This window comes from Myotis myotis, unplaced genomic scaffold (assembly GCF_014108235.1).
Source record: "Myotis myotis isolate mMyoMyo1 unplaced genomic scaffold, mMyoMyo1.p scaffold_m19_p_20, whole genome shotgun sequence".
In the NCBI taxonomy this organism is placed as follows: Eukaryota; Metazoa; Chordata; class Mammalia; order Chiroptera; family Vespertilionidae; genus Myotis; species Myotis myotis.
Window position 1 is genome coordinate 429,565 of NW_023416325.1, and position 14,455 is coordinate 444,019.

General features: G+C 47.2%; 1 protein-coding gene across 1 annotated transcript in view; it reads right to left on the bottom strand.

Annotated features, from left to right (window-relative positions):
* LIMK2 (LIM domain kinase 2) overlaps nucleotides 1-14,455 on the bottom strand; it is a 54,836-nt gene that overhangs the window by 34,260 nt on the left and 6,121 nt on the right. The window contains exon 2 of the mRNA XM_036353213.1: nucleotides 9,189-9,288. Coding sequence (XP_036209106.1) covers nucleotides 9,189-9,288 — 100 coding nt within the window. The remainder of the gene's footprint in view (nucleotides 1-9,188; nucleotides 9,289-14,455) is intronic.

Genomic DNA, 14,455 nt, shown 5'->3' on the forward strand with positions numbered 1-14,455 from the left:
GATTTGAACCAAAGTAGAGTCTGTGCTCTTATCTACCACACATTACTGCTCTCCTAACATGGATCTCCAACTAGTTTAGTCCCAGAGGACAAACTTCCATTTCCAAGTTCTTGTGGAATCATCAACCTATCCACCCGTTCCGCACCATAAGTCACATTTTGGTAAAAGACACTTGGTAAGTATCCCGTTTCCTCCACTCTCTACCTACTGGGCATCTTTAGCTAATGCCATCCTTCAAAGATGTCTAAAATGTAAAAAACAAACAAAAACACTTACTATTAGCAACGAGACTTGTCACATTTCAGAGCAATTCACAATTAGATTGGGCTAGAGTAGCTGAACTCCTTCCTTCTACTGTCTCTCTCCCTCCAGGGTTGGCTCTTGTCTGGACTGTACCTGAGAGAAGTGCTGCTGGCCAGGAGACTTTCTGACTCCTTTGGGGACAGGAGACAAATCTTTATAACTTCTCACTTCAACACTTACAAGGAATTTTCCAAAACAACCCAATGTCGGGAACCAAGTCCTCCATGCCGTTTACAGTAATTGCCCCGTGGTGACTGCGAAAGAAAGGACAGCGGGGGAGGGGAAGGGCAGGGAAAGGCCTCTCTTACATCATAGCTCTTGGCCACCCTGGCAATTCATCCAACAGTGCGCTCGGTGGTGACACAACGAGGGGCAGAAATCCCCCTGGTCCCTGACCAAGGTACGCTTGCAGAGTATTCTCAGTCTCAGGATGTCATTAAGGAGATGATCGAATAAACGTGAAATTGAAACCGCAAAAAGCAGCTTCAAAGAGAAGCTCCTTATGAAAGCATAAGACAGGGACCATGACTTATTCTGTAACTATTTCCCTGAGATATCCAGGTAAAGATCTGAAGAATGGGCAGGAGTTCATTAGGCCAGAAAGGGGAGGGAGCATTCCAAGCAGAGGGAACAGCAGGAACAAAGGTCTCATCAGAAGGAAGGAGGGTGAGTACTGGATCCTGTGAAGAAGAGCAGTGAGGCTGAAGCAGAGAGAGCAGGAGGCAGTGGGGAGAGGCCAGACCATGGCGGGTGGGTGAGGGGTGAGATAGGGGGGTGGGGGCTCCGTAGGCCACATTAAGGACTTTGGTCTTTACCCAAGAACGCTGGAAAGTTGTGGAAGTGTACAAGGACAGAGAGACGACATAGTGTGATGGGCTCAGATATTTTCTTTAAAGATCACTCATTCTGGCTGCCTCTCTGTGGGGAATGGAGTGGGGGTGCAGAGTGACTGTGGACAGTTACAAGGCTATTGTAGTTCTACATGTAAGATGATGGTAGCCTGGAACAGGGGGTGGAAGGAGAAATGGAAAGAAGTGGACGCAGCCCTAGCTGGTTTGGCTCAGTGGATGGAGCGTCGGCCTGCGGACTGAAGGGTCCCAGATTCGATTCCAGTCAAGGGCATGTACCTTGGTTGCGGGCACATCCCCAGTAGGGAGTGTGCAAGAGGCAGCTGATCGATGTTTCTCTCCCATTGATGTTTCTAATTCTCTATCCCTCTCCCTTCCTCTCTTTAAAAAATCAATAAAATATATTAAAAAATAAAAAGAAGTGGACGCACTCAAACATATAATCTGGAGATAAAACTGACAGGCTTGGATGTGGAGAATGAGAGAGAAGAGGTATCAGAAAGATTCCCAGGTCCCGGCTCGGGTAGTGAGCGGATGGTGGTATCTCTATTCAACGGGACAGGCTACAATGAGAGAGTCATTTTGCCAGGAAGACTGAAAGCCTAGCTGGGTCTGAGATGCCTGCAAGACATTCAACTAGGTATGTAAAGATGACAGGAAAAATAGGTCTAGAGATCAGTGGAAAGGTCCGGACTGAAGATACTAATTTTGGGGTTTATCAGTGTGGGGAGGACAACAGAAGCCTGGGGAAATGGCAGCATCTCACAGCTAGACAGAGGAGGATACGCAAACCAGAATGACCAGAGAAGTGGGGGGAAAATCAGGAGAGTGTGGAATGACATGAAAGCCAAGAAAAGAGGCTGTATCAAGAGTGACAAAGAGCCCTGGCCGGTATCCCAGTGGTTAGAGCCTTGGCCTAAGCACCGAGGGATCGTGGGTTTGATTGCCATTCAAGGGCATGAACCTGGGTTGTAGATTTGATCCCCAGTCCCCGGCCTGGTCGGGGGCACAGGGGGAAGTCAACCAATCAATGTGTGTCTCTCACATCAATGTTTCTCTCTCTCTCCCCCCACTCTCCCTCCCTCCCTTCCAGTCTCTCTACAAATCAATGGTAAAGCCTGGCCAGTGTGGCTCAGTGTTTGGGCATCAACCCGTGAACCAGGAGTTCACCTGCTCGATTCCCAGTCAGGGCACATGCCCGGGTTTCGGGCTCAATCTCCAGTAGGGGGCGTGCAGGAGGCAGCCGATCGGTTTCTATCCTCTGTCAATGGAAAAAATATCCTCAGATATTTTAGTGACACAGACACTAATGACAACTGCTAACATCTATTAAATCCTAACTATGGCTCGGCACTGATCAAATTCAATCCGCATAACAACCTTTTAAGGTGAGAATTATTTCCCCTGTTATCGGTGAGGAAACTGGCGAACAAAGATTAACCAGCTGACTCAAGGTCAGGTGGCGAAAAGAAGCCGGATGGAAACTCAAGCAGCCTGACTCCAAACGCAGATTCACTTCACTACCCCCGGTGCAGTCTGGGAGGTCTTAGAAGATGAACACTGAAAAGTGGCCAGTGGATGGAGCCAGGAGTCCGTCTGTGGAACATGGCTGAGAGAACACTGTTTCAGGGAGAGACAGGGTGGAAGCCAGACTAGAGCCCACTATTAGGAGCGCTTCACATTATTACCCGTGTTTCTGTTTCTTTAAACTGTGTTTTTATTGATTTTACAGAGAGAGGAAGGGAGGGGAGAGCACCCGTGGGCTGCCTCCTGCATGCCCCTACTGGGGATCAAGCCCGCACCTGGGCATGTGCTCTGACTGGGAATCGGACTGGTGACCTCTGGGTACATGGAATGACGCCCAAACAACTGAGCCACACTGGCCAGGGCTATTACCTGCTTTTCAGCGGTCCGAGGGAGCCAGTTAGGAGACCAGGCCAGTAGGTCAAATCTGCACCCCCAACAGCACTTAGTTGGGTGCCTTTAAAATAGCAGATGGTGCTCAAAATTGTATGTGAACAGCTGGCTGGTTTAAGGAGCACAGTGTTGCCATGTGCTGCTGCTAACCCTTCACATTGTGCCATTCTACTGTCTTCAGAGTGCTTTCCTTGCCGTTACCTCCTTAAGCCTCACACCTACTCCCCGAGGGGGGATTTAATGTCACCGCAGTGGCACCGGAGCTTGCCCACGGTTACACAACTAGCCTGGCTCAGCTAAGGCTAAAATCCGGGTCTTGTGATTCCAAGCCCACTATTCTTTCCTGGGAGCCTCGGTGTAAAGAGGACCCTCTGGGGGGTACAGGGGGACTGGAGTTCAAATGTCAGCTCTGTGTGACCTGGACAAGTTAGTCCACCTTTCTGGGTCTTCCTATTTTACTATAAAATGGGGTTGCAGGGTTATTGTGAGGGCTGAATCAGATAATATAAGTGAAACTCTTAATACAATGCTTAATAAATAGCCATCATCCATCCCTGCCTCCCCCCCCTCCATCTCTGCCCTGAATAGCAGCTGTGGGGCTTCTATAAGGTCTTAGTTCTTTCTTCCCAAAGAACAGAGCAGGATGGAGGCACACTGAAGGTCACATGGAGTCCCACTGTGTGTTAATGCTGGAGTCACTTGTGGGGGCAGAGAAAGGTCCAGGTGTCCGTCCTTCCCTTCCTCTGTCAGGAAGGCCCCAGCCACCTGTCCGACAGCTAGCCTTAATGACCTGCTGGCCGGCTGTTTCCTTAGAGATAAACTAGACAAACGAGCACATCAGAACCACGGGCGGGCGTCCATAAATGCAGCAGCAACACCAACAATACAACAGCAGGTGGCAGGGTTGTTCCACTGACTCCCAATCCAGGAGTCGAAAAATTTAAGAGCACTTTTATTTGACACTTGAAAATGCATGAATCCTTTATTGTTATCTGATACCCAGTGTGGGGCAGGCAGGGTGAGTGTTCTTACCCTGAAGTTACAGAAGAGGAAGCCTCTGAGAGGTTAAACGACATATAAATGACATACCCAGACTCAAGAATGCAAAGAGACTCTTATAAGCAAGGATTCAGAATGCCTGGGTTCAAATCCCAGCAATGCTACTTACTAGCTCTGTGACTGTGAGCAAGTAACCTCCACTTCCCTATTTGTAAAATAGGTTAAGACCAGATCTACAGTTACTAGGTTGTTGTAGGAATTAAATAAGATAATGCATGTGAAATGCATAGGACAGTGTCTAGAGCAGAGTAAACATTGAATAAATGTGACCTATTACTGTAATTTTAATTGTTTCAAAGGGGGTGTGGGTGAGAAAACGAACATGATTTTCAGCACCACAAAAAACACTGTCATCAACCTATTACACCACTGTCACCAGCCTCTTACACCACAGTTGCTGGTCGCCACGCAGCTGCGCGTTCAATTTCTTCACTGGACTTTCCTGGAGTCACAAATTTAGCGGAAATGGTTTGTCGTCTGATGAAGTGATAACAGCTCTCTATCTGCATTACCTCTTTTCTAGAGTATGGGCATGAGAACTCGCTTCTCAAAAGAGAAAGCTCAAATAGTCTGCGTTCATAATCCTGAGAAAGGAGGCCCTGAGCAGTTCCCAGGAGCCTTAAGAATGGTGGCTTTTCCCCTCTGATAATGCTGCTAGGAACCAGGTCAAGTAACAGAGCCCCAGGTAGCGGCCACAAAGACTAAGAGAGGCAGCTTTTCCTTCCTCCCACGACCCCTCCCCCGGGGCCAAACACCTCTGATGAGGGTGAAAAGAACAATAGTCCGAAAACTTCTCAAGGTTCTTTGGTTTGCAAACATGCCAAGAGGCCAGGTCACCATTCACAGCTCTACCCTTTAACTTCAGCTACAAAACAACATTCAGTCCGGCTGCTTTCCGGGCCTCCCCCAGTGAGAGGGAGCCAGTTCCAGAGAGCTTCAGAGAGAATGGGCCCAGCTCTGGAACCAATGACACTGCTCAAGGAAAGAGAAGGCCAGAGGAGTATTAGAATCCAGAGAGGCCTGTTGTAAAGGTCGAGGAGAGGAAGCAAAAGGGCTGGTCAGCCAGGCGTCCAGAGTGATCAGAGGGGTCCTGGCCAGGCGCCCAACTGCAGCAGCACAATTACAGACGGGGCTGCTTCCAGGAGATCTGTCAGCTGGCCTCCACGGGACAGTTCCGGGTTCCAGCCCTAAGTGGCTTCCTATTGTCTCAGGGACCTGACAAACTGGCGGAAGGCTGTGAGAGGCAGGATTCAGGATGTGGCTGCAGATGGAGGATAGGGTAGGACAGTGTAAGAAGGGGAGGAGAGGAGACGGGGAGCCAAACCCCAGCAGTTTCTCCATTCAATATCCAGCCCCACCCTGTGATTAGGAAAACAAAGGTGTGGGGGGAGGGGAGAAGGAAAGTCATTTCCTTTCTTGTTACTATAACCCAGCTGGGTAAGAGCAAGGCTGAAAGGGAGTCGGGAAGAATGAATACCTGGGGGGGAATGAAGGGAGAGGGTCCTGCTTCTGACAAAGAATCACAGGTGAGCTGGGGTGGAAGACGTGTCAAAAGTCCATTCGAGCTGCTGCTTCAGGCTCCTCGTAACCCAGGTTACTTCTGGAGTCAGACAATACAGTCCTTCCTTTCATTCGGGCAAAAGTCAAGCAGGCTCCAAAGCAGCCTTTCTCCCCGGTGCAAATGACCAGGCTCTGAAGTCACTGAGTTAGTGTGGGAAGGCTCAGGTGTGGGGAGCCCTGCTCCTTCCATAGAGCTGGATTAGAGGGAATCTGTGCTTGAGGCCACGCTGCAAACAGCAGACAATCTGGATACTCTACTTCCAGACTGAGGCCTGATCTCTGCTTTAATTATGCAAGGGGAGCTCCAAGTTAACCTTAATCCCTAGGGTTCCACATCGGGGACAAATGGGTGTGTATGTAATAAGAAAAATAAATACATGAATGGTAAGTAGACACACACTCACAATAGAAAGCAACAGCTTCTCATTAAGAGTTTTCTATGCTTCAGGTGCTAATCTTCCCCAACAACCTTGTGGATGATTACTATTCTCTCTTTCTCTCTTAAAAATTTTTTTAAAAAATTGATTTCAGAGAGGGAGAGATAAAAAACATCGATGAGAGAGAATTGTTGATTGGCCGCCCCCTGCACTCCCCGTACTGGGGATCAAGCCCACAATGTGGGCAAGTGCCTTGACCAGGAATCAAACCATGACCTCCTGGTTCACAGGTTGACACTTAACCACTGAGCCAGCCATGCCAGCTGGGCATGAGTATCATTCTTAGTCCCATTTTATAGATGAGGTGCCTGAAGCTCAGGGAAGTCATCTAAGGCCAGTTAATAAATTGCAAAGCCAGGATTTGAAATCAGACAGTCTCAGCCATAGCCTGCACTCTGATCTACCATGATAATGTGCCTTACCTGTTTATGCACACGTATTTGTGTGTGTTTCTCTCTCTCACACACAGTCCTATCTAACAAGCTAGCATCTGATCAGACCTACAAATAACCCAAGACTTCAGGTCTAAGGCCAGCTCCTGTCATCCATGGCCTGTTTGTATAACTCTTTTTGTCTTTTTGGTTTGAGGCCTCTCATCTCTGATATGAAAGGGTTATATCATACAGTAGGTGGTCCCTTCTAGTTCTTAAGTTCTTTAGCTATAGGAGAATCCCAAAACTCCAAAGATTAGCTTCCCTAATTTTTAGAGCTTCTGGTCTTGCTTATTTTGGATAGGAACTATTCATACAAATAGGAAAATAGCAAGGACAAATACGACCATATGGGTTAGATGCCAAGGCCTGGGAACTCAGGTTCCGATGTTGTTGTTCTTTAGCCTCAGATCTAAAATAAAAGGGCTAGCCCAAGGCTTTATCTATAAGGTCCTTGATAGCTCTGACATTCTGCTGCTATCTCACTAACAGGCAGCGTAAAGGTACAATCAACTTCCCTGGGAGTGAGAGGAGGAGGAACCAAGGCAATTAGATCCAGAGAAGACTGGAGAGCTCTGAGTTAGAGCTGAAAGGGCAGAAAAACGCTGGTTCCCCTCCAACTCTTCCAGAGGCCCGAGCTCTCCAGGCTAACCCCCCACGTAGTTCCTCGTGGAGGCAAGCGCTTAAAGGTCAATTAAATTACTTGATATCAGCATGTCTGTGGGCGCTGGAATTTAGAGTGCGTGGTGCCTGTCTAGCCTGTCTCATTCTGAGGATGTGAGCACTGCCCCACAGCTTCAGGACACGGGGCCCCACATGTCCCCCCAGCTTCCGAAGAGAAATGGCTGCAGGCCAGGCACTGTTCTGTGTTCTGGAGGATGCAAAGACAAGCTCCCACTCTTGCGGATTCTAACCTCACAGGGGAAAGGAACAACCGTGCAGTGGGTGCCCTTGCCATGTATTATTTCATTCAATCTTAGTAAGTCCGAGATAGATTCTGGACACCTGTATTTTCCTGAGGAGAAAACGGAGCCACAGACAGCAGGAACAAATCTGACTTTAGAGTTTCTGTTATTTTCAAGAAACTGAGCTGTCTTTGAACAATAAGAGCTACAATAAAGTTAATAACAAAAAGCAGGAGAGGATAATCAGCGACCCCCAAGGAGCAGAAGACAGTAGCCCAGTAGTCAGGACCTGACTAATAGTCACAAGGTCTGGCAGGCTAAAGATAACATCTTTTTAAAAAATATACATATGTATATATTTTATTGTTTTCAGAGAGGAAGAGAGAGAGAGAGAAACATCAATGATGAATCATTGATCAGATGCCTCCTACATGCCCTCCACTAGGGTTGAGCCCGAAACCATTCAGGTGCCCCAAACAGGAATTGAATATGTCTATGCTCAACTACTGAGCCATGCTGGCTGGGCTTAAGATAACATCTTTTCTTTTCTTTTTTAAATATATTTTATTGATTTTTCTACAGAGAGGAAGGGAGAGGGATAGAGAGTTAGAAACATCGACAAGAGAGAAACATCGATCAGCTGCCTCCTGCACATTCCCCACTGGGGATATGCCTGCCACCAAGGCACATGCCCTTGACCGGAATCGAACCTGGGACCCTTGAGTCCGCAGGCTGATGCTCTATCCACTGAGCCAATCCGGTTAGGGCTAAAGATAACATCTTGACCTAAGTTATATTTCAGCCCCTGAGCCCAACCCCCTGGCTACTTGTCCATGAGACTGGACAGAGGGACCTAGAAAAGACCTCAGAACTGTCCTTAAGACCTGAAGAAATGATTTATTACCCTTACTTCACTTTTGACCAATAAGCTCCCAGCATGACCCCAATCCCTAACCCACAGGTGTCTTGTGATTTTGCCCTCCACATTCTGTAACCTACATCCTATTGGGAGTCGGGTCTTTAGAGCATCAGCTCCCCATCTCCTTATTGCCCCATTCGATATTAAAGCTATTTTGTTCTTTCTATACTGCAAGTTCCTTTTCACTTCTTTGGGACAGTGTTCACGGACAGGCAAACTAAAAAAACAAACAAACCACACAACAAAAAACAGAAAGCAGGAACCTAGGCAGGCAGCCTGCTGTGAAGAAGAGCTGGCTTTGCCAACTGCACTCCAAACAACCCTTGAAGCACCTGCGTAATCAGTAGTGTAGGCCTGGGCCTCAGTTTCCTCACCTAAACAGTGAATGAAGGTGGCCCTGGCCAGGTAGCTCAGTTGATTAGAGCATCATCCTGATACACCAAGGTTGTGGGTTCAATCTCTGGTCAGGGCACATACAAGAATCAACCAATAAATGCATAAATAAGTAGAACAAATGGGTGTGTGTGTGTGTGTGTGTGTGTGTGTGTCTGAAATCAATCAATAAGAAGTTTTTATTTAAGTGAGAATGCTGGGACTCCCTGGGAAGACTTCCTCTCATCCCCCCATCACCTCTAGCTGCACCTGGCACATTTGTGGCTCTTGCACCTTCACCTTGGCACATCCCTCCCCACCCTATCACCACTGAAAAGGGAACTTCCTAATCAAAAGCTTGTTTTTGTAGATTCCAGACAATGAAATCGTTCCTAGCCTGTAATGCACTGGCAACACAGGAGGACACACCCACTTACCTGAAGCAAGAGCTGTGCCAGGCTTCGTTGACAGTCCTGTACAACCTCTGGCTTGCAGCAACATGGTCCCCACAGCCCCGACACCTCCAGGCATCTTCACCTGCACACAGAACCAAGGGGAGGGAGGTTCAGAGGCCGGAAGTACCAAGGGTGAAGGGACATTGACTCCTACTGTGTGGAATAAGACTCAGTTAACAGATTCTCATATTGAAAGGGTTAATCCAATGTCAGCCAGATGCACAATTCCTTTTTCTACACCATTTCTGGAAGCACTGCCTGCTCATCTCCCCAGGGTGAATTCATTTTTAAAAATGGTTCTGATCGTTCCTTTTTCTACGGAAACAAAACCTGCCTTTTCTATAAGTGTCAGCCCTGCTTGTAGTTCTGTGTCGATGGAATGAACAAGGTCTTTTTTTTTTTTGGATCAGCCATTCCTACAACTATTCTCAACCAGCACCCAGAAACGGCTCCTTTCTAGGTTAATCATGTTATTGCCTTTGGCTGTTCTTCAAAAGCCCTGGTTGTGCAGATTTCCACCACCTAGTCCAGGAGCTCCCACATTCAACCAGCTTCATGGGTCCTCTCGTTGGACCCATGGGTCCTCGCCAAGCTCTAGGTTGGAAACTGTTGGATAATGCTATCCCTGCTCCACTGGGATGCACATCCACTGGGAAAAGAAACATCCTTCCACGTACTCATTTTTCCCTTAGACGCTCTTCCAAGAAGTAGAAGCAAAGTGCTATTTTAGTTTGGAGAAAGACGTTATAGGAGTAGAAGGGAAAGAATAAACATTCAATGAATGCCTCCTATATGCCAAGAATTACGGCAGGTGCTTTCTCACTTAATTCTCAAAAGAATCTCGCAAGGCAGCTGTTATTACACTCATTGAATGGATGGGGGAATTGAAACTTGGGGCCACGGGTGACAGGCCAAGCGGCAGATCTAGTATCCCAACCCAGGTCTGGCTCGTCGGAAAGCCCACGCTCTTTCCGCCCCGCCATGGTAATTCCTACACGTTCCACTTAGGGGAGTCAGGAAAGTCTTTGTAGGGGAAGCTGACACTTGAGCTGAGCCTTGAAAGATGGGAAAGATTTACCGAAGGCTGAGATAGGGTGAGGAAGGGCTGTGCAGGCTGAGATAGTAGGATGGACAATAGCAGAATTGGTCCATGTCCCTCCAAAAAGGACCAAACACAATACGCCCCCTGTGGCTCGGCTGCCAACTTCTTGAAATAAAGAGGGCAGCTGAGATCAAGCCGTGGTACCTGCCTCAGCCCTAGAAAGCAGGACCAGGTTGTTACAAGACTCCCTTGTGCTCTGTGTGTGTGCTGCTTTGTTCTCTCTGGGTAACTCCAGACTGCCACAGGCACAGCGGCTGTAAACAGACAATGCACGGCTCCGGGCATTTCAAGATTGGTCAGCAGCATTCGGGGCAGCCAGGGCACAGACAGCTGTCCTCATACCCCAGAGAACTGAACACACTGGCAGAAGGCTTCAGAACCCTTCCCTACCTGCTCCTTCCCTCTAGTTCCATGGTGATGGGCTATACATGCCCATCGCCTCCAGGATCTCAGCTTCTCAGACTCCCCTGAGGGGCCTCTTTGGTCTTTGGGTGGTAGAGGCCAGAGAGTGCACCATCACCCATCCTCACAGACTGCAAAGCAGAAAGTCTGAGAGGCTCATTCAAATGGGTTATGGACGGGGGTGGGGGATGAGGGGGTGAGAAAGTGAATTCGTGAAGGAGGGTTTCGGATGAACACAGACATCCAAATGAACCTCCCACGTTCTGGAGGTACCAGCTGGAAACATTTTTTGGAACAATTACATGGAAGGCCTTTCGGAGTCTCTTTGTGAACTGCCGCCCCACCCCAGCAAATCTCATTATGTTAAGCCACACCTTGCTTCTTTGTTTTTAATTTTTAACCCAAAAGTAATAGTCTCTAACCTGACCACCCACTGACTCAACACTTCAATATCTTGGCTCGGAATGACTTCTGGCTGCTCCCAAAATGCAAAAAGGACCAGGACTTTGTATGATGAGGATATTCGAGAGAGAACTTGTTATTGCTACAGCCTCCAGAGCCCGCCCTGTTTTCTCCAGTCCGGAGGAATTCAAAGCCATTTAACACTTATGTAGCACCTGCTCTGCGCTAGGCACTACGGGCACAGAAATCAAGATTTCTCTAACAAACAAAAAATGATCTCTGCTCCCTTCTCTCACGTTTACCTGGTTTCAACTCCCAAATGTCTCTCCAATCCTTCCCTGCCCTTGGCCGCAGCCGAGTGCAGGTCTTTGGCTTCCCTTCCCCTGTGTACTGCACAACATCAGCCGGTTTATCCCGACTACCCAATGTCTACAGAGCAAAGGCTCAACTTAGCAGGGCCCTGCTGTTCTGCATTCCACCTTATCCCCCCTCTCGGGAGACGTGCACTTCCAGTTATCTCCACCATCACTCCTTTCTCCATTAGCTCCTTCCAATGATCACTTACACAAGTTCAAGTCTTTCTCATTAAAAAATAAAAAGTAGATCCTGCCTTGATGGGTTTGGCTCAGTGGCCAGAGCAGTGGCTCTCAACCTTCCTAACGCCTCGACCCTTTAATACAGTTCCTCATGTTGTGGTGACCCCCAATTTCACTGTTACAAATTGAACATAATTAAAGCATAGTGATTCATCACAAAAACAATACGTAATTATATATGTGTTTTCCGATGGTCTTAGGCGACCCCTGTGAAAGTTTGACCCCCAAAGGGGTCACGACCCACAGATTGAGAACCACTGGGCTAGAGCGTCAGCCTGGGGGCTGAAGAGTCCTAGCTTCAATTCCTGTCAAGAGCACATGCCTGGGTTGTGGGCTTGATCCCCAGTAGGGGGGCGTGCAGGAGGCAGCCATCAATGATTCTCTCTCATCACTGATGTTTCTATCTATCTTTCCCTCTTCCTCTCTGAAATCAATAAAAATATTTTTTTAAAAAGTGGATCCCATTTTCTCCTCCATCTACCACACTCGCTTCCCTCTTCACAGCACACATATTAAAAAGTTGTCTAAACAAAACTGCCCTTATTTCCTCACTTCCTACTTACCGCACAATCCACCGCAATCTGACTTCCACCTCCACCATTTCTCAGAAACTGTCTCACCAAAGTCAACAGTGACTGCTTATTGCTAAATTCAGTGGACACGCTTCGGTCATTCTTTAAGCAAATATTTATTGCATGCCACCTATGTGTCTAACACTGTGCTGCAAACAAAAGTGAGATTAAGCAGCAGATACTGAACAATAACATAATTATTTTAATTATGAGTGGGGCAAGTGGTGTGAAGACCATATCAAGTTCTTAACTAGGAAAATGGGGTTAGGGTAGAGCAAACAAATATTCCTCAAGGGAGTAATTTCTAAGCTGAGCTCTAAAGAATGAATATAAATTTAGGAGGCAATGCAAAAAAGGAGGAGGGAAGGATTACATTGGAGACTAAGACGTGCAAAGGTCCTGAGGCAGGAACACAAACTCCTCACACATCATTAAAGTTGGCTCTTATTAGCTCTGAAGGACTAAGGGAACCAAGAGCTGTCCCTGGCCTACCACAACCCCTCATTAACATATTCTGCTTTTGCTTTTTTTCTCATTAACATTTATTGAGGGAACGAATGGCCCTCCACAAAGTGGCCCCAAAGAAGCTTTATTTCTCATCATCCCTTACAAAGGGATGCTCTGGTCACATCTTGACCTATTTGCTACTCCTGCCACTCACATTCATGTTCTTGCATCCTAACATTAATGCAGCCCCTTGAGCATGATGGATTTCTGTGCAGCTTTAAAACCTTATAGTCTTCTTTGGGGGATCTCAAGGCTTTCTGTGTTTATAATACTTTATCAATCTTTTCCCTTAATCAAACTTCTATCCTTCCTTGATGGTCCCCCAAAGGCAGGCAGTGTTTGGTTCATTTTGCCTATACCGATTTTATATCATTGGTTCTGTAATTACAGCTCATTATGTTTTTCTGCCTCCCTCAGTTCCTCCCTCTCTGTCCCCTTCCCTCCAGCTCAAAGGGGCAAAGATCACATTTTGAAGATCTTCAAATCTCTAGGGCCTAGCATAAAGCCTGGTGCAGTACAGACAACCCTTTGTGTGGGGAATCCAACTGCAAAGTTGTACCCACCTGTCAACTGTAAAGGTACTTTCTAAAGATAAGCTCCAACGGTTAACAGGGATGATTTCACTGGAATAAGTGCTCTGAGCCCTAGCCGGTTTTGCTCAGTGGATAGAGCGTTGGCCTGAGGACTGAAGGGTCCTAGGTTCGATTCCGGTCAAGGGCACCTGCCCAGGTTGTGGACTCGATCCCCATTGCAGAAGGCAGCTGATCAATGATTCTCTCATCATTGATGTTTCTCTCTCTCTTTCCCTCTCCCTTCCTCCCTGAAAAATCAATAAAAAAATATTTTTAAAAACAGAAATAAATAAGTGCTCTGACTCCCAGGGTGACTCCCTACAGGTGAAGTCTTATGTAGAAACACAGGCCTCAGTCTATCATATTGTACTCGAACAAAGATATTTACCCAGAGCCTCTGACCTCCCAAAGCCCGGACACTCTTCAAGAGAATACTCTTGGAATTTTCAGCTTCCTCGCGGCCCTGAAAGTCAACGATCCTAACTCTTTTACAGCCTTCATTCTAGGAAATGTAAGGTAAATATAATAATACGAAGTTTATGGAGAGTCCCATGAGGCCTAATGGAAGACCAATCCAGATTCCAGTGCAGTCGGCCTGGGACATTCTTCCTCTGGGAAAAGACCTCATTGTACCAGGCTGTTCACCCGCTCCTTTTATTGTGTTTGCCTCTCATATTTGCAGACTTATCAACAGTGGCTACTGATTGTCAGAGTCCAGAAAGGAAGCTTGATTAAGTAAATGTCCCCCGCAGCCTCAAACAATTGGGGGTGGGGGGGAGGCTTATTAGGTGCTTAATAATCAGAAAACTATGCCTTGATTATGGGAATCTGCTGCTTTTAGGAAGCGGTAAATGTGCCATGCAAACAAGGTAACAAATGGCTCATTACAGAAGGTCTTACCTTCAGGACCTTTTGGATACTGGTATAAAATATATTCAGTTTATATACACTTCCCTCTCCCAACTTAGTAAATAATTGGTGATGTGCCCCTCCAACAATCTGTGAATCCATGGGCAGACACTAGGATGGCAGGATGGTAAGGTTAGAATGGCCTTTAAAAATCATCTCCTCTAGCCCTAGCCGGTTTGGCTCGGTG